The sequence below is a fragment of the Neophocaena asiaeorientalis genome, unplaced genomic scaffold (assembly GCF_003031525.2).
Source record: "Neophocaena asiaeorientalis asiaeorientalis breed wild unplaced genomic scaffold, Neophocaena_asiaeorientalis_V1.1 scaffold49, whole genome shotgun sequence".
NCBI lineage: Eukaryota > Metazoa > Chordata > Mammalia > Artiodactyla > Phocoenidae > Neophocaena > Neophocaena asiaeorientalis.
In genome coordinates, this window is record NW_020172456.1 from 4844429 (window position 1) to 4862461 (window position 18033).

The following is an 18033-nucleotide window of genomic DNA, read 5'->3' on the forward strand; positions in this document are numbered from 1 at the left end:
TACATAAACACACACACTCATACACAAAACACACCCATGTCCACATTCACAAATCCAAATCCAAAACATGCATATGCATACACAGATATCATGGGCAAGCATATATGACCCAGATATGCACAAACACACATCTACTCACCCCAGCGATGCCCAGACATCCTCCACCAAGACCCTGGGCCCAGGAAGGAATCTGTCTGCTCCATGAGCCTTAGCATGTTGGAGCTTGTCAGAAAGTTCTTTGCAGCCCCCCCCCTGGTGGGTGGTGACTGGCCCCTGGCTCCTGGACCTCCGGGTTTGGGGCCGGCCAGGCAGGAGGCAGCATCTCTGGCAGCCCCGCGTGGGTGGGCGGGCAGGCAACGGACGCAGAGGTCACTGGGGTGAGAGCTGGGGCTGCCCTGGCCTCTCTTTTCCTGGCTGGAATGTGAGATGTAGGGGCCACCTCTCAGGCCTCCCTCCTCTCCCCCAGCCGCCCACCAGCCCCAGGCCCAGGCCAACCCATGACCCCAAATCCTGCCAGGTTCTCGTAGCCAGGAAGTGTGCGCGGAGGGTGGTGGTGGTGATGAACGCTCGAGGACCGTGGGAGGCATACACAAATAACACAGAGATGCACAGTCACACACAGAAGCTGGCCTGGATACTCACCCACGAAGACACACACACGAAGACACAGGCAGGCATACAAGTTCACAATCCCACTGAAATGCACATTCAGACACACTTCCAAACACAGAAGAAAAACCAGGCACATACATACACACACACACACACAATCACACAGGCATACAGAGATACCAAGAGACCAGACGCCCACAAAGCGACACAGCAGATGCCCACAGACGCTCAGACCACACAGAGACTGACAGCACACGTGGATCTCCACAACTGCACGCAAATGCCCACACACAGGCACAGAGACACGCACACACAGACCCCTTCCGGCAGACCCCTGCCATGTCGGAGCACTTCCTCCTCCTCCCGGGACCAGGAGGAAATGCTGCACTAGTAGGCCACTCTCCAAGCCACATGTGGCCGGCTTGCAGGCAGGGCCTGGAAAACTGCTTGCCACAAGAGGAAACAGTGCTGAAGCCCCAGCCAGGTGCCTGCCGTCTGAGTGCCTGGCCAGGAGGATGGTGCATGGGCTGAAGAGACAGCCACATGGCATGGGTTTTGTCTCTGTATGTTAAACACACACACACACACACACACTTTTCAGGAGTACATATGTATGTACAACGTATACAGGGAGGGGCACTCTTGGAACCTCAGTTTCTTCATCTATAGAATAGGGTTGATAATTCTTTCACCCTTGAGGATTATGGGGATGGCATAAGGTGGCACTGTGAAGTACCAGAGCAAATCACTGCCTTCCTGGGGGTCTGGAGCTGCATCTCTGCAGAGGCCTAATGTCAGGAGCCTTGTTCGCAGGCGTTGGGCTCCACACCTGGCTGCCCCCGCCCAAGGTGGCCGGCCTGGAAGAGCCGGAGCCAAGCTGGGGGCCCCTCTCCTGGGCCAGCACTGGGTGCTGCCTGGCTCAGCCGGCGCCCCGGGCAGCAGGCTCCGAGCGTCCCGGGAGAAGCTGCGGGCTGGGCTCCGCCGGGCGGTGAAGCCGGCGTCTGGAGGGCCCCTTCCACGCACTGCCGCCCGAGCTCGCTCAGGTCCGCGCCGCCCGCCCGGCCTCTGGCCCCGCTCGGCGCCCGGCCGCTCCCTAGGACTCGGGTCTGGAGCCTCGTCGGCGGTGGGCGGGGCGGGCCTGCAGCCCCGCCCCCACTCGCGGGCCCTGAAACCCAGCGGCCGACAAGCTTCAGTCCCAGAAGGGAGCTGCTGTCTGAGGAAGAAACTGCATCTTCACTCGCCAGCCACGAGAGGACCTGGGGTCACTTCTAGAGGATGCTCGGGCCACCGACAGGGACCTCGGGGCAGCAGTGAGGGGGGGCACCCAGCCCCCCATTCAGCTCCTGTCCTTCTGTGCCAGGGGCTCCCCCGGGGTACGAGCATGGTGGTTTTCCCTTGGAGCCCCCTGGCTTGGTACGTCTGAGAAGATGCCTGCCATGAGGCTGTTCACTTGCTTCCTGCAGCTCCTGGCTGGGCTGGCCCTGCCTGCTGTGCCCCCCCAGGTAAGACCCCCACCCCCCAGCCTGGCTTCCCTGATCTTCCCACCCCCAGCACTGGGAACAGGGGGCTCTGAAATCACAGACCCACTCCCGGGAGCAGCACCTCCAAGGATGTCCACACACTTCCCACGAGCCAGGCTGGACCACGTCGTCTGGGAGGAGTCCGCAGGCTGGGCTGTCCCAGACCTCAGCTCCGGGGTCTGTCTTGGCGGGGGCAGGGAAGCCACAGGGAAGGGAGGGAGGTTTCCTGTCTGGCCCCTGGAGCCCTGGTGGCTTTGCTAAAAGCATCTCTCCACTAATCCCAGGCGGGTCCCTGGCCTTGTGGTCAGGGTCGAGGCCCTGTGACCAGGCAGGCGCCCCCAGGACCTCTGACCTGGCCTGGTGGAGGGAAAGCCGGCTGAAAAGACTACTGGTGGGGAGGCTGGGCCCTGCCCCCCACCAAGGCTCCAGGCTGAGCCCAGGGCTCCTGGGTGGGCTGGGGGCAAGACAAGGGTCCCACTGTGCCCTCTCTCCCAGATGGGCAGCTGGAGGTCCTGAGTGCAGGGCCTGGGGAAGTGAGCAGGGCCCTTTTCCCAGGAGCTGGGTGAGTCTGGCTGTGAGCCAGCTTGGGCAGCGAAATCCTGACAAAGCCAATGAGCTCCCTTCCCACTGCGCTGTCCCACTGCCCTGGGAGTCCCGAGCCCCAGCCCAGAAGTGGGTGGGCTGGGCAGTTCCACGGGGCGGAAGGGCCATACCACCCGCCGCCCGCTTGCCTGCTGCAGGGCTGGTCAGAGGTGTCACTTTACTGGCAGCACCGGCTCCTGGCGCCACCCGCTCCAGCGCTTCGGCTCTCACCAGCTGATCGCCTCCCCCTGGGCTCTGGCACCCAGCCAAGGCGAGCTGCACAGGGCCCAGCAGGGCTGCCTGGGGGCTGGGTAGAAGGGAGACCCCAAAGGATCGCCAGATCTTTGGGACAGAGCAGGCAAAGGGTCTCCAAAAGCTTCCAGCCTCCCACCCTTTCTAAATGAGGAAACTGAGGCCAGAGAGGGGGTGGGACCCATGGGACCCACCCAGGGTCCCTTGAGTTTTTCTCGTTGCACCTGGAAGGAGCCAGCTGTGAGACAGGGCAGAGTGTGTGCAGCGGGTGGGAAGGAGCTCAGAGTCAGAGGGGCCTCTATGATCTTACCGACACACTGGGCCCCAGAGCGCAGAGGCCCAAGGTGGTCCCCCTCATCTCTGCACCTTTCTGTCCACAGCAGTGGGCCTTGTCTGCTGCGAACGGCTCATCAGAGGTGGAAGGTAAGCTGCCTGGGCCCAGGGGCGGGGGCGGGGCTGGAGGGGCGGGTGCACAGCTCTCCAAGTCCTCACCTCCTGGGCCTCTGCAGAGGATGGGAAGGGTGGGTGCAGGCTGATACTGAGCTGGGGAGAGTCTGCAAGCTGGCTGACGCCCTGGCCGACAGAGTTGGCAGGGCCTGAGAGATCCCCCCATTGTGACCCAGAGGCCTAGAGAGGTGTCTTCCTGGGCCAGGGTCACCCGTCGCACAGAGAGCAGGGCTGGGGCCCGTTTACCCAGGATTCGTCAGGTTGGGGTTCATCAGAGCCCCTTCCCAGCATGATGTAAGGGGGGCAGATGGGGTCTTGGAGGGCAGTGCAGGCAATGAGTGCCAAGGGCCAGGCTGGGGGTCTATGAGCTGGATGCAGTGGTCCAGCAGTCAAGAGGACCAGGGAGGGGCAAGAGGACCTTCCCAGCAGCCAGCCCTGGAGGAGCTTCAGGGACCTGACGAGGCCTTTCCATTGATTACAAACAGACAGAATGAGTTGTGCCTTCCCTGGCCCCTCCACTCCCCACCCAGGGTTGCATCAAGAGGGAATCTTCAAAGGGTGAGACAATTTGCCAAAGAGACATACGTGCAGAAGGCAGGAGGCCCATGCCAGGCCCCCTGCCTTGCCCCTCCCTCCCTGCCTCTCCAAGACGTGCAGCCAGGCCACACACCACTTCCCACGGAAGAAAGGGAGCATGTAGGGACGTGCACATGCACACGCGTGGTGACCTCTGTGAGCTGGGAACACCCTCCCTCTACTGCCTGGTAGCCAGCCTCTCCTGGGCCTGGCCATGCTCTGAGGGCTGAGTCCCAGGCCCCTTGGGCACTGAGAAGGTGGGGGTGGTAGCAGACGTTGATTTCATTGATATCCTCTCCCTCCCCCTGCTTGCCCTCTGGGATTGGCACAATATATGCTCTCTGGGATTTGGAGAGAGACCCATCACCTACCTCCACCCCATGGCCTTTTTGATGCTTTTAGTATATTTCAGATAACAGCTATCAAAGAAGTCTGAGCCTCAGTTTCATCATCTATAAAATGGGAGCATTAAACTACATGATATCTAAGGTTCTTTTTCTCAGATTGTAGGATTCTCTGACTCCACGGAGGAGACACAGGAGTATATATCTCCCAGGGACCCGAGTGAGGAGGGACCCGGGAAGTGTCGATCCATTAGGACAGCTCACCTGTCATCCTGATCAATTAGGGAGCCTGTATCATGACCAGGGAAAGAGCTTTGGACCCCAGTTATCAAAATCCTGAAAATGCCATCCCCTCCTAACACCAGACAAGAGACAGAATGGTCTGTGCTTTGCAGCCACAGACGTTGATTTTTTACAATTACTATTCATGGTAATATTATCAGGCATTTACTATAACTCTGCCACAAGCTGTGAACTAGGAAGGCACTCGTATTCTCCACGTGTTATAGATGAAGGCTCTGAGGCTCACAGAGGCCCTTGGGGTCACCTAAAGCCTTGGACACTCTTCAGTACATGTGACAGAGCTGGAGCGCGTGGCACCGAGCCTCCGCACGGCTCACAGCTGAGCAGGCATTGAGCAGGGTGTCCACTGCCACAGGCTGGGTGTGTGCCCCACCGGTGACCACCAAGAGGATACCTGCTGGGCTCGGGCTGGTGGCCAGTGGCTCTGCCCAGCCTGGTCCCCCCACCCTCCCAGTGGCCCCCCCCCCCAGGAGCTTGCTCTCAGGATGAAACACTTCCCATCTGGGGTCTCTTCTGTCCTGGGTGGTAGGCAGCTGGAGCCAGACGGGAGGCTCACCCAAGGGCTGGCAAGAGAGCCGAGAGCACCCCCCCCCTCCCAGTGGCCCCCCCCTCCAGGAGCTTGCTCTCAGGATGAAACACTTCCCATCTGGGGTCTCTTCTGTCCTGGGTGGTAGGCAGCTGGAGCCAGACGGGAGGCTCACCCAAGGGCTGGCAAGAGAGCCGAGAGCCCACTTTTTGGCCCCGGGAGCAGCCAGGCGCCTGCCTCGGCCACAGCCTCCCGTTCCTCTCCCCGCACCCCGGCCTCTGAGCAGGTCTGGGGCCAAAGGAAGTGCCCTCAGGAGCAGCTGAGCAGAGCTCTTTGCTGAGGGGCTCAGCCCACAGCTGGGAGCGGTCACAGCACTCCCTCAGCCAGCCCCTCGCCCAGCCCCCTCTGTTTCTCCCACACACCCAGACAGCAGCCCCAGGAATGAGCTGCCCCCTTTCCTGGTGTCTGCCAGGTAAACCAGGCCCAGCCCACCTCCTTCTCAGCCCTCTCCCAACACCATCCGGCCATGAGGCCCAGAAAGCGGTGGGCTTCAGGGCCCCGGAGCCTGGGTCCTGTTGCCGCAGTCTGCATGGTGGGTGAGGGGAAAGGAAATCCCTTCTGCCTCCTAGGCCCTGCGGCTCTGCTTAACCTGGCGGTGGCCCCATGGCCCAGCTGGGTGGAGTTTGCTTGTGGGATGGTAGGGGGACGGGGTGCCCCTTCTCTGCTGCCCTCCCCGTCCCTGATGGCTGGTCCCGGGGCGGGACCCTGAACCTTCTGCGGCACTTCGGCAGCTGGCTACCCCTCTACTGTTATTTACGCTTTCCGAGGCAGAGATTAAATGTTCAGAGTTGTGCAGTGCTTATGAAGGTTTTAGACTAAACACGCACTCACAGAGTTACAATAGGGAGGTGCTCCTCTGACCTCTCCCTGCAAAGGCTGGCTTCCCTGGGGCTTTGGGCTGACCTGGAGGAGAGGGCCTTGTTTCCCACTTGGGTCCAGGGAGAGTGACCCAGTGGCCTGGAGAGGCAGGATCAGGGAGGTCTCTGGTCTCCCTCCCGTCCCTGGGCCCAGCCCTAGTGCCCGCTAAGCAGACAGGGCAGAATGGAGCAGCAGACGCTCAGATAAGCACAGTTTATTGCTCTGTGGCCGCTTCAGCCAGCTCCACGTGGACACACTGCCTCTTGGGTATTTTCCACCAGCTTGCAGCCTTTCCCGAGGGCCTCTGCTAGGGCTGAAGTTTATTTTTCCTCTGAGATTACCCTGAGACTCACATCCTCGTAGGCTCAGTAGAATGGACTTCAGCCCCTTCTGCCTCCTAGGAAGGGACATGGAAGGTAGTGAGGGGCTGCTAGGAGAGGCCATTGCCCTAGGGCAGAGGCTGCAGCGTCCCCAGGTGGCCCAGCTTCCCTGTCCTCCCCCACCAGCTGAGGATGACCACCAGGTACAGGGCAGGATGACCCAGGACTGGAGAAGTGTCTCTGCTCACGGTCTCACAGCTGGGCTGGGTTGTGTGCGCAGAATCACAGACTGCCTGTCAGATCTGGGAGAGCCCTTGGCAACCATCTATTCCCAACCTTCTTCTTTTTCCTCAGCTGAGGAAACTGATATACCCAGAAAGGTGAAGTGACCGCCCCAAGGTCACACAGCCGGTGTAGGGCCAGGGCTAGAAGCCAGGTCTCCTGGCTCTGGCTACTCACTTCCTGTGAGCCTCTGTTTGGGACCAGGCCCCAGGCCCTCCCCTGAAGGAGCAACGTCTTTTGAGAGACTCCAGATCAGCCCCCAGAGGTTCCTGGTCAAGACCACCAGGACATCGTGGGGGTCAGGGATGTCCCTGATAACCTTCAGCAAACTCTCATCTAATCAATCAGTAATTACTTAGCCTGTGTTTACTGGGTGCTTGGGTCCGTGTCTTCAAGGAGCCTCAACTTGCTTGTAAAAAAGATAAGAGCCACCAGTGACAGAGATAAGGCAAGCCCTTGGGGCTGAGTTATGCTCAAAAAAGGAACATCTGTTCACGCTGGACAAGTAGGAGAAGGCTTCGGAGAGGAGGAAGGGAGGCGGGCCTGGGGAAGTGGGAAGTGGGCTTTATTTGGTTAGAAACGAGAAGGGGGCAAGGAGCATGGACCTCAAGTGGGAATTAGGATGATGTGGCCCCGAGCTCTCACGAGGGTGGCCTGACCGAAATGGAGCACGGGAATGGGTCATGTTGCTGACTGCAGTCTTGGCCACCAGGCAGAGGAGCTGGCCCAGTGTGGGCAGGAAACAAGGACTAAGGGGAAGGCTAACCCTCCCTGTGGGACTCTGCAAGCCAGTCTTGCAGAACTGACTGTTTTCTGCCAATTCCCCAAGACTGAGGAAGCACCAGGTCAGGGCTAAGAAAGATCCAGAGGGCCTGGGGAGCTGCCAGAGCACGCTCCTCGAAGCTTCAAGGCACCGAGGTAGATGCGGGCCCCTGAGTTGAGAATAGAGCTGAGAGCTCAAGACACTGAGAAATTCCATTCCACTGGGATTTCCATCCGGCAGACGAGTTGGAGGTCCAGCTGTCATCCCAGAGGGATCACATCAGGAGCTCAGAGCCGGGGGAGCTCACATAGGCTGGGGGCTTCCTGGAGGAGGGGGTGTGGGCTGAACCTGGGAGGACCCGCAGGGCCTGGGCTTCAAGGAGCAGGCCCCTCCTGGCCTGACGCAGCTGTCTGTGCCTCCTCGCAGTGGTGCCCTTCCAGGAAGTGTGGGGCCGTAGCTACTGCCGGGCCCTGGAGAGGCTGGTGGACATCGTGTCGGAATACCCCGGCGAGGTTGAGCACATGTTCAGCCCGTCCTGCGTCTCCCTGCTGCGCTGCACAGGCTGCTGTGGTGATGAGAACCTGCACTGTGTTCCAGTGGAGACGGTCAATGTCACCATGCAGGTAAGCAGGCTCTCCTCCTCGTGTCCGGGCCTGCACCTCTGTCCGCATGCTGCTCAGAGGGCCACAGAACCTGCCCCCGAGGGGGCCCGGGAGGGAAGGAGGGCAGGCCAGGGTCACAGGACTGGGACTTATGCCCAGGCCTATCCTCTTACCACAGTGCCCCTCCTTCCTGAACCCCTGCCCCAGCTTTGAGCCCCCTCACCTCCTCCCTTACCAGCTTTCTCAGCCTCTGGCTTAGCCCTGCCCCAGGACCTAGCATATCTGGTTGAGGTTGGAAAAGAAATCTGTTCGGATTCAAGATGTCCCTGTTTATACCAGGGGCATTTGGCATTTCATGTCCTGAGCCTTCTTACACACTCACACCTACAGTGGTTTTTTGAGCAGTAGTTGAATAACGCCAAGCGCTATGCTAGGTGCTTCAGAAGTGTTACCTCAACATTCGATCCTTGGAGCGAAGTGATATTCCCATTTCACAGATGAGGAACCTGAGGTTCAGAGATGTTATTTCACTTGCTCAGCAGGTGGAAGAGCTAAGCTTTGAACATAGGTCTCGCTGCCTCCAGAGCAGGGGCCCCCTTCCTACACTATTGCCATGCTGGTGGCCCTGGGACGGGAGGGACAGGGGCCTCCCTCAGCTCCACATGCAGGCGGGAGGGCTATTTGCCCCACACTCAAAGCGAAATGAGGGTGTGGGAAAGGCTGGTGGGAAATAGGGAACCTGGTCCTCATGCAAGGGGAGGCTGGAGGGAGTATTGGAAACCCCAGGCCACCCCCAATCCAGTCACCCAACCTTCCTCTCCCCTCAGCTCCTGAAGATCCGCTCTGGGGACCGGCCCTCCTACGTGGAGCTGACGTTCTCTCAGCATGTGCGCTGCGAGTGCAGGTGGGTCCTCGGGTGTGGCAGGGGCAGCCCCCACGAGCCTGGCAGCTTCAGCCAGGGGCTGCCCGTCCCTGCTTCCTAGTTGAGGGAGGCTAGGGAAATCGGCGACCAGTGGCAGCTGCTTGTGTCTCCCCATCAGCCGGTTTTGCCCAGGGAGCTGGCCCCAGCAGCTGGACCACAGCTGCTGAGAAACCACAGGGATGGAGGGAGCCATGGTCCCTCCCAAACTTGCCAGGCTCAGGGCACGCCATATCCCTCCTCAAGCTGGGAGGCAGCTGCCACGGCCCTGGAAGAAGTGACTGGACTTAGTTCTAGGCCAGACTGGTGCCCACGGGAGGGGTCAACTGGCCGAGGCGCGCAGAGACGGACAAGCCCTGGTGGGAGGGAAGGGGCAGAGGGAAGGAGCTTTCTTTAAAGTCGCTCCCCCACCCGGGAGAGCCTGTCACCAGCACATCTTGCTGCTGGTGCCCAGGGTACTCTGAGCATTAGTTACCAGGAGCAGCAGGCCTGGCACTGCCAACCAGGCTCAGGGAAGAGAGAAATGGGCTCCAGTGCTCTCCTGGTACCCCTGGGCCATGGATGGAGGCACCAGACAAGAGGTCCTGAGCCCTATCCTGGGGCAGGAAGAGGGGGAGGACTACCATTGATGGTGCATCTCCTCTGTGCCTCGCCATGCATTAGGCACCTGACAGTGTTTTCTCATTTATTCAATAAACATCCATTGAGCACCGACTGTATGCTAGGCACTGTCCCAGCTCCTTGGGATACAGTGGTGAGCAAGAGAGACCAAGTCACAGCTCACCTAACAACCCGAGGAGATAGGTACCATTGTCGTCCCATTTTACGGATGAAGAAACTGAGGCTTGCTATGGTTACATGATTTGCCACAGCTAGTGAGTGAACCCCAGCCTGTCTAACCCCTAAGCTTGCCCTTTTTCTTGCTACCTCTCGTGGCCATTACCACACTCTCCAGGAACCCCAGTACTGCCCTGGGCTTGGTCCTGCCTACTGTCCTGGGCTCTGGCCACCCCTCTTGGATCTGTACCACTGTTAGAGGCCCTGCCCCAATCTGTTTCCTCCTGTCCCCCCTTGGCAGGGCTTGGCCATATAACAACAGTTCAGTAACAAACCCTCCCAGGCACAGTGCTTGACAGTGACCTTTCACCTTCCACATCACCTTTGCCTTCACAGCCTCTCTGTTGGGGCAGACAGATGAGAAGACTGAGGGTCCGAGAGTGTCTCTGACTGGTCCCAGATGGCAGAGACACGACCAGGCAGTCCCAGGAGGCGCTGGTACCCTGCCCTGGCTCCCAAGGGAGATGGCCAGCCTAGGGAGTCTTCCCTGACCTCAAAGCTTGCTGTCGCCGCGCTGCCCCATGCCCCCACTCTGGCTCCCAGGGGAGACTGAGGCCCTGTCCCCTTCCAGAGGGCTGAGCAACAGGGCCACCTTTCTTCTCTCTTCTGGGTCAACAGCCACAGCGCCCGGAGGCAGAGCCAGGACAAGCCTGGTGACTGTGGGGCTTTCAATCAGCTCCCCTCACCCCACCCTTCACCCTGGCCTCCTGATGTTGCCTGCACTGTCACACATCCTCAGGGTGGGGGGTGGCGCGATGTCCACCTGACAGGTGGCCTTGCCCCTCATTCACTGTCAGCGAGGAAACTCCCAGAGGGCAGCCTGGAAGGAAGGGCAGGTGCGAGGGAAGGAAGTGAACAGAGAAAGGCAGCAGAGAGCAGACTCATTCCCCAGATTTGATGCCAAGAGGCAGAGGAGAGCAGAGGGTGTGGAGAGGACCCCCAAGAGGGCATTCACACCTCTCTTGGTGGGGTCACCAGAGGCTAGCGTGGGAGCGGAAGCCCCAAGGCCTCTGGGCATCTCTCCCTAACTAGCTCCATGCTACCCCCTAGTGGCTTCAGTGCCAACTACAGGACCAGCGCCAGTGATGTCCGAGGGGGCTTAGCGGGGCCGGGAGCCCCCGCTTACTGCTTTCCTGATTCTCCCCTGCTCCTCTCTGTTTTCCCAGGCCTCTGCGGGAGAAGATGAAGCCAGAAAGGTAAGCAGCCTGGCTGGGGCACCGGGCTGTTCTCAGGCCTGCCAGCCCCTGTCCTAGCATGGGGGCCCCCAGCCACTCTGTCCTGACGCTTTTGGCTTATTACAGGAGGAGACCCAAGGGCAGGGGGAAGAGGAAGAGAGAGAAGCAGAGACACACAGACTGCCACCTGTGAGTGCGCGGGGGGCCCAGGGATGGCAAGGAGGCTGGGCCAGCGGGGAGCCCAACCCTGCCAGCAGGGTCAGTGGTCGGGGAGGGACAAAGCCAGTGGTCGGGGGCCACAACCTAGAGATTCTAGGGCCTAGGAAGCCTCAGGTGAACCAGGACAGGAACCAGGAAGCCTTGCTTCTTGTCCTGGCTTAGCTTTAAGTTTCTGTGTGGCCTTGAGCAGGTCACGTCACCTCTCTGAGCCAAGTTTTTCTCTGTGTGTAGAATGAGGGGTCAGGGGGTCCACCAAGCATTCAGTCGGTCTACATTTACTAAGCACTTACTGTGTGCCAGGTACATCAGTGGGCAAACCAACAAGATTCCTGCTCTTACAGGGCTTACACTCTAGTGCTAAAACGTCCAAAAACTCGGCCAGGGCTACCTCCTGGTGGCCCTGGGGAAGGTGTAGCCCCTCACCGGCTCCCAGACCAATATTTCTTCCACCCTCCCAGGGAGCCTTGGGATCCACTCACTTCCCTTTCCCTCTCCATGTTACCTGCCCATTTGGCTTCACATCCGGAGGACTAGGCTGGAGTCCAAGCCTGAGTGTTGGGAGAGCAGGATTAGAGAAGGGAAAACCCAAATCTGTGAGAGTAAAGAGTCAAAATAAAGTGTTTCATCATGCACAGTTCAGTCACACCACGGTTCTCCTTCAGGGCCTGTCTCCTTCCACCAGCGGGACTCAGGAAATCATTTCATGCCATGGGACTGGGGCTGACCAAGTCCTACCCCATGAGCCCAACCCTGCACGAGCGGAGACTTCCACCCCACTCTGTGAAGATAGGGATGCTGGGGAGGATTCTGGGCGGGTCCTCTGCAGGCACATGGCACTAATTTCTCCCCTGGGCCCAAGCAGCGACTGGGGGAGGAGCTGGCAGTGTAGTCAGTGCGGGGCTCCCCAGCTGGGCAGCCCCAGATGGAAAGCGGCCTGTCCTCTATCTGCTAGGGCAGCAGTCTTCAAACGTTTCATTCGGGACTCTCTTGAAAGAAATTCAAAAACTCATGTGCTCCCTTGTTCACTTTTAAGTTGACATTGAACTTTTTCATCAAAATTGTAAATAGTTGCAAAGGATGTAACTTCTGGCCTATCATGAATATTAACATTTTAATATAAAGCCATTATATCACTCTCCAAATGTACCCCGTGGAATAAGCCATCCTAATTTAATACCATCATCCACTCTTTAAAAACTGAACAACATCAACAAAAAAAAATATATGAACACTCTCCTTTGATAGTTGAATATTTCCATTGCTTCTTTTTTCCTTGAACTTGTCTTTCCATTTTACTTTCCCCACAGAATTTCAGCCTAATGTAGTATTTTCTTTAATATTCAAATGTCTTTTATGTATCACCTTGTCATGTTTATCTGCCACAACAATGGTTTGAATTATTTTAAATTTTCTGTGAGCAGAAAACTCGAAATTCAATTTTCTCTTGGAATGAGTGATCACAATAATTATTAGTAGTAGCAACTGATCAAAACAGCACAAATACATCATACTTTACTAGATGCTAAACGCAAAAGTACAATCAATCTTATTGGGAATGCACCTCAATGAGATGGATGCAGCTACTGCTTTTCAATTAGTTAATGAACTCAGTAACGAATGTTACCTCCTGCCAGACTGAGGCAGGGTTCAACAGTAATCCCATTCCTGTGCATCGTTTTTTATAGATGAAAAGACTGAAAAACCATGTTCACATAAACAGGTAAATGGGACTGGAAGTCACTCAATCACTTGAACTCCTTCCAAGTTGTTTGCCAAAAACCTCAAGGTGATCTGCTACAAAAATTACTTCTCATGACAGATTAACTGACAATTCGGTTAAGCTGTTCTTCAATTTCGTTGAAAGCAGACTTGGAAACCACCCCACTTGCAAAACGCTTGCTTACCCAGTCAGTCACCATATTTCCTTTCTCAACGCCTACAACAATGTCTCAGATGGTTATTTTATTCAGTGTCCCCTCGAATCCTTTTTACCTTGGGGAAAAGTACTGTAACAGGATTTAGAATGGACAAGATGCTTCCTTCCTTCCTAAGGGAGAAGGGCAACTGGGAACAAGATGGTGGGAAGCAGACCTCAGGTGGAGAAGATGGGGGAAGCGGACCTCTCACGCAGACAGTTTTCAGGCAGAGTACATGGGAAGGCTGAAAACGAATTTCTTTAAAACCATCAGTACATACACCTTGGACAATCTTCATGTACACCTAGGGGTTCCCATATCCTCGTTTGAAGACTGCTGTCCCAGAGTAAGCAAAGGCATTGGTGCATGGAGCCAAATTGCATTCAAAGTAGACTTCGTCTCTGACTAGCTGTGTGACCTTGGGCAAGTTTCATAACCTCTCTGAGCCTCAGTTTCCTCATCTGCAAAAGGACGATAGTGCCTTACTCATGGGATATTTTTAAGGGTAAACGAGAGAGTGCTTAGCGCGGGGCTGGGCACCGGGGTGCGTGCTTGGTGAGGGGTAGCTCCTAGATGCTTCTTGGCCTCGTGCAAGCAGAGATCCAGGCTTCCCATGCTCCCTGTCCAAGCTTCCCCTCTGGGTTTGTCCCCCCTCCCATAGGAGGGACCCCACCCTCCACACTGGGCTGATACCCCCTTTCTGTGTTTGATCTCTGGCAGGTGCGGTGATACTGTTCCCCGGAGGTAACCAGCCCCTCGGAGGAGAGAGACCCCACACCCAGCTCGTGTATTTATTACCGTCACACTCTCAGTTACCTCCCTGCTGGCACCTGCCCTCTATTTATTAGCCAATTGTATCCCTGCTGAATGACTCACTCCCTCCAAGAGGAGGGGCAGGGAGGGACAGGACCCTCAGGAATTCAGTGCCTTAAACAGAACGTGAGAGAAAGACAGAAGACAGACCCATGTGGCTTCAGCTTGGGAAGAAGCAAGACGTGTGGCTTTGTGAGGGGCAGGCCAGGCCCCAGAGGCTCCGGGGGTCACCAGGGGGCTGGAGAGGGAAGGACTGGAGACCCACTGCCTGCCCCCCGGCCCTGGGCTCTGCATGGACCAGCAGCCCTTGCTGGGGGAGCTCGTGGCCGGGGTGGGAGTGGAGAAGCCTGCTCCCACTGGCCCTGCTGGGAGGGTGACCAGGCAGCAGCTCTGCACCCTCTTCCTGGCAGCAGCTCTACCCCTGGAGATCAGAACATTCAGCTCTGGAGAACAGTGGTTGCCTGGGGGCCTTGGCCACTCCTTGTCCCCTAGGTCTGGCCTCACATCTTGCCACTGCTTGTGCTGGGACATTGTTCTTTACGGCTAAGGCGTCACCATCCTGCCCCTCCCAGGGACACAGGCAAAGAGTGGCCCCAGGCTGGACATGGAGCAAGCTGCCCCCGCGTGGCTGTTTGACCACCAAGCCAGATTCTCTTGAATAAAGTATTTTAGTCTGGAAACGGCTTTCCAGGGGAGTGTGTCGGCCAGAGCAGCGGGCAATAGCAGGACACGGAAGCAGGACAGAAGTAAAAGGGACCGTGGGCTCCAGGGCTACCCGGGGGTAGCTACCCCAGGTAGCTCCCTGGGGCATCTTCTCCCAGGTGCTTTAGGCACAACCCTGAGGCCCACTCCTCCCATAATGAGGGGTTCCCAGGATGGAGGCTTGGCCCCAAACTTGGGAGGCCCTGACCCCAGCCACCCCGATCACCCTCAAATTCAAGAGCACAGTCCCCTTCCTCTCCCCCCCAGGGCCACCCTGTACCCAGCCCAGTGCCCGACCCTCTGGACCCTGAGTGAATGGGGGCTCCCAGGTGCCACAGATTGTGGCCCTGGGGGACTGAACTGCACCACCTCCAACCCACGCTGGCTGCTGAATGCAGGGATTGGCAGATGCTGCCTGATCTCTTCCTCCTTTGACCTCCTGTCTTCCTCCTGAACACCTTGGCATGAAATGAGAAAAAAATGCTTTTTTTTCTTTTTTCAATCCCATACACTTACTCTCTGATTCCCTTCTGCCTTTGACCCACAAGATGTGTTTGTTTTCCTGTTGTGTTTTGGGAAGGGGAGCTCCCTGTTCTCTCTAATTGCAGGCTGCTCAGACAAAACCACAAGGCCCCGGGGCAGGGGCCCGCCCCAGGCTTTGGAAGGAAGCCATGGACGCTCCAGTGAGGTAGGTGGAGTGGGGAGGCCCTGCTGAGGCCCTTGGTGGTCTGTTCACCGAGGCCTGGGCCCCCCTGGAGGACAGTCTGGTCAGAATGTGCTTCTGGCTGGTGATCACAGAGTAGGGGTGGGCCAGCCCCGGGGGACACGCTTTGCAGAAGAAACGCACTTTCTCTCCAGCTTCTCCACTCTTGGGCTGTACGCATTCCGAGCCGTTGCCTCTGAGGGACTGAGAACTGAGAAGAGCACCCCTCCCCCTTAGGCTCTGATGTGGCCCCAGGGACCCTACCGCAGCCCTTGCAGCATCTCTAAGGCTCTCAGATTCACAAGTCACCCCCATGGAGGTCTGCCTCCCCACCCAGACCAGCCATCTCTGTAGAGAACTAGACAGAGACCAGGGGAGCACCCAGAGGCCAGAAGCAAAAATCTGCATCCGTGGCCAGAGCCTCACAGCAGGAGTCAGTAGGAAAGGAGCCGACTGGTCCACCTGACTACACTGGCCATCCTTTCAAATCATTTAGGACCTAGAGGGCCCTTTTCCTTTGCTCTTTATATATTTGTGGAGCCCCACCTGTGTACCTGACACTGTCCTAGGCACCAAGGACTCAGTGGGAAATAAAACTCCCAGGACCTGCTCTCATGGATCTTGTATTTAGTGGAGAGACAGACCATAATCGTGGTCCAATAAGGATGTTGGGTGGACTTTATTCTTTTTCAAATTGGAGACTGGACCATAACTTAGGAAAAAGGGGTCTTGAGTATCCCACACTCTAAAACAAAGAAGAAGCAATTTGGGGCTGGACACATCTGCCTACAGGATTTATTAAGACATGGCTGAAGTAATCCTGCTAGGCTCAAACATCACCCAGCATCCCCTTCCTCAGTCTCCATAAGCGGAGGACCAGGGAGGGGGAAAGGAGAGAGAAGGAGGGGAGGTCACCAGAGACCTGGGTTGCTGGCCCGTTCTCGTCTCCCTGGCTGGGAGTTGGAGGAATGGAGAACTGAATAGTGAGTGACAGAGGATGGGGAGAGGGGACACCTCAGCACCTCCAGCGGGAGCTTCCAGGGGGACATAGGGGAAGGTGAATGGCCATGAGCCTCCTTTCCCGTGTTCTCCCAAGAGGGATGCGTGCAGATGAGGAAACCCCAGAGGCTCGAGGCTGTGGACGTAGGGTTGGGACAGTAGCTGAGTGGAGGTGTCAGGTATAGATCTGGAACGGGCACGCAGTAGGGAGCAGTGCGTGGGGTAGCCCTGCAATGTGCAGCGCACCCACGCGAGAGTGGGCATCTAGACGCCCGTCATACGAGGCGCATTCATAGCTGAAGAAGAAATGGCCACAGCTAAGAGAAACTTTCCCCTAATTTCTCCTTCCCCGACCCTGTGAAAAAAGAGAAAGGGACTTTGGCGAGGAAAATAGAGAGGAGTATGGGGGCAGACTACGCCTCTCCCCGCTCCCTTGAGCCAAGTCCAGGCCCTGCCCAGGGGAGAGAAAGGGCTTAGTCTTAAATTGGATGGACCAGCCTAGATGGGGCTGGACCTTTAATAAATTAAAGTGACAGGAACATTAGAAGGTCTGCCCAAGATGCTATTAAGAAACAGGAAAAGGAGGATCAACATAGTTAATCTACAAGCAATGATGAGAGAAAGAAACTGGTTTGTTTGTACTCCCACGGTTTGCTCAATAAGCAATCTATACATGTAAACAGAGAAATTAATGAGAAAATGTCTTATTGCCAGAATACGGTTCTGGCATATTAGAGATGGCCCTTCCTTTGAATCTGAGTTGACCTGGGTCTGCTTTGATCAATAGAGTATAGCAGAAGGGACTTTATAATTGTTCCAAGTCCTTTAAAGAGCACTGGCAGCTTCTGCCTTGGTCTCTTGGAACCCTGGGCTGCCATGTAAGCAGTCCAACTATTGTGAGGTCACCATGTTGGAAGGAAGCCCAAGCTAGCAATTTAGATATGTATAGATATGTAGGCAGGGGTAGCAGCCAGCTTCCAGTTGCTCCAGCTCCCAGGCATTACAGTCATCTCAGCTGAAGCCCCAGACCCCATAGAGAAGAGAGACATTAGCTGTACCCACTGTCCCCTGTTTGATTTCCTAATCCATAGAATTATGAGATGTAATAAAAACAAAGTGTCTGCGGGCAGTTTGCTATGCAGCAATAGGGGCTGAATGGAAAATAAGGAAAGGTGATGAGATAGTGTTGGGGAAGGTTCTCTAGGCCAGGAGGTCACGGAAGGCCTCTCTGGGGAGGTGACATTTACGGTGAAGTTATGGTCATGTGAAGATCACTCCAAAACAGGACAAGAGCCCTTTGAACAGAAAACACAGCTGATGCAAAAGCCTAGAAGGAATCCCAGCGTGGCTAGAGCGTGATGAGTAAGGAAGGAAGGGCCAGGAGATGTGATGTTAGAGGTAGGCAGATCATGAAGGGCTTTGCAGGGTAAGGAGTTTGAATTTTGTTGTAATGTAGAGGGAAACCATTGGAGGGTTTCAAGCAGGGGAATGAAGTGGCATTACGTACATTTTTGAAAGATCACTCTGCCTTCCATGCGGAGGATGGACTCTAAGGGCACAAGACCAGAGGTACAAATACCACCTAGAAGGCTATAGCAAATCCAGACAACCAATTATGGTGGCTTTGTCTAGGAAGAAGCACATGGGATGGAGAGAAGTAGAGTTTGGTCTTAATTATGCATGTGGGCTCGTTACCCCGATCA

At 56.5% G+C, this 18033-nt stretch overlaps 1 protein-coding gene across 2 annotated transcripts; it reads left to right on the forward strand.

Annotated features, from left to right (window-relative positions):
• Positions 1–1919: 1919 nt before the first annotated feature.
• Positions 1920–14555, forward strand: PGF (placental growth factor). 2 transcript variants are annotated; one of them, XM_024737855.1, is made up of 7 exons: positions 1920–2114; positions 3347–3389; positions 7872–8068; positions 8875–8951; positions 10970–10999; positions 11105–11167; positions 13834–14555. In XM_024737855.1, the coding sequence occupies exons 1-7, from the start codon at positions 2040–2042 to the stop codon at positions 13859–13861; spliced, it is 513 nt and encodes a 170-aa protein (XP_024593623.1). In that variant the 5' UTR covers positions 1920–2039; the 3' UTR covers positions 13862–14555. The 2 variants fall into 2 exon arrangements, with proteins under 2 accessions (XP_024593623.1, XP_024593624.1); XM_024737856.1 differs by lacking the exon at positions 11105–11167.
• Positions 14556–18033: the final 3478 nt, after the last annotated feature.

Coding starts and splice junctions, on each gene's coding strand:
- PGF (XM_024737855.1), top strand. CDS start 2,040: ATGCCTGCCATGAGGCTGTTCACTTGCTTCCTGCAGCTCCTGGCTGGG. Junction 8,069..8,874: donor CGGTCAATGTCACCATGCAG/GTAAGCAGGCTC, acceptor CTCTCCCCTCAG/CTCCTGAAGATCCGCTCTGG. Junction 11,000..11,104: donor GAGAAGATGAAGCCAGAAAG/GTAAGCAGCCTG, acceptor GGCTTATTACAG/GAGGAGACCCAAGGGCAGGG.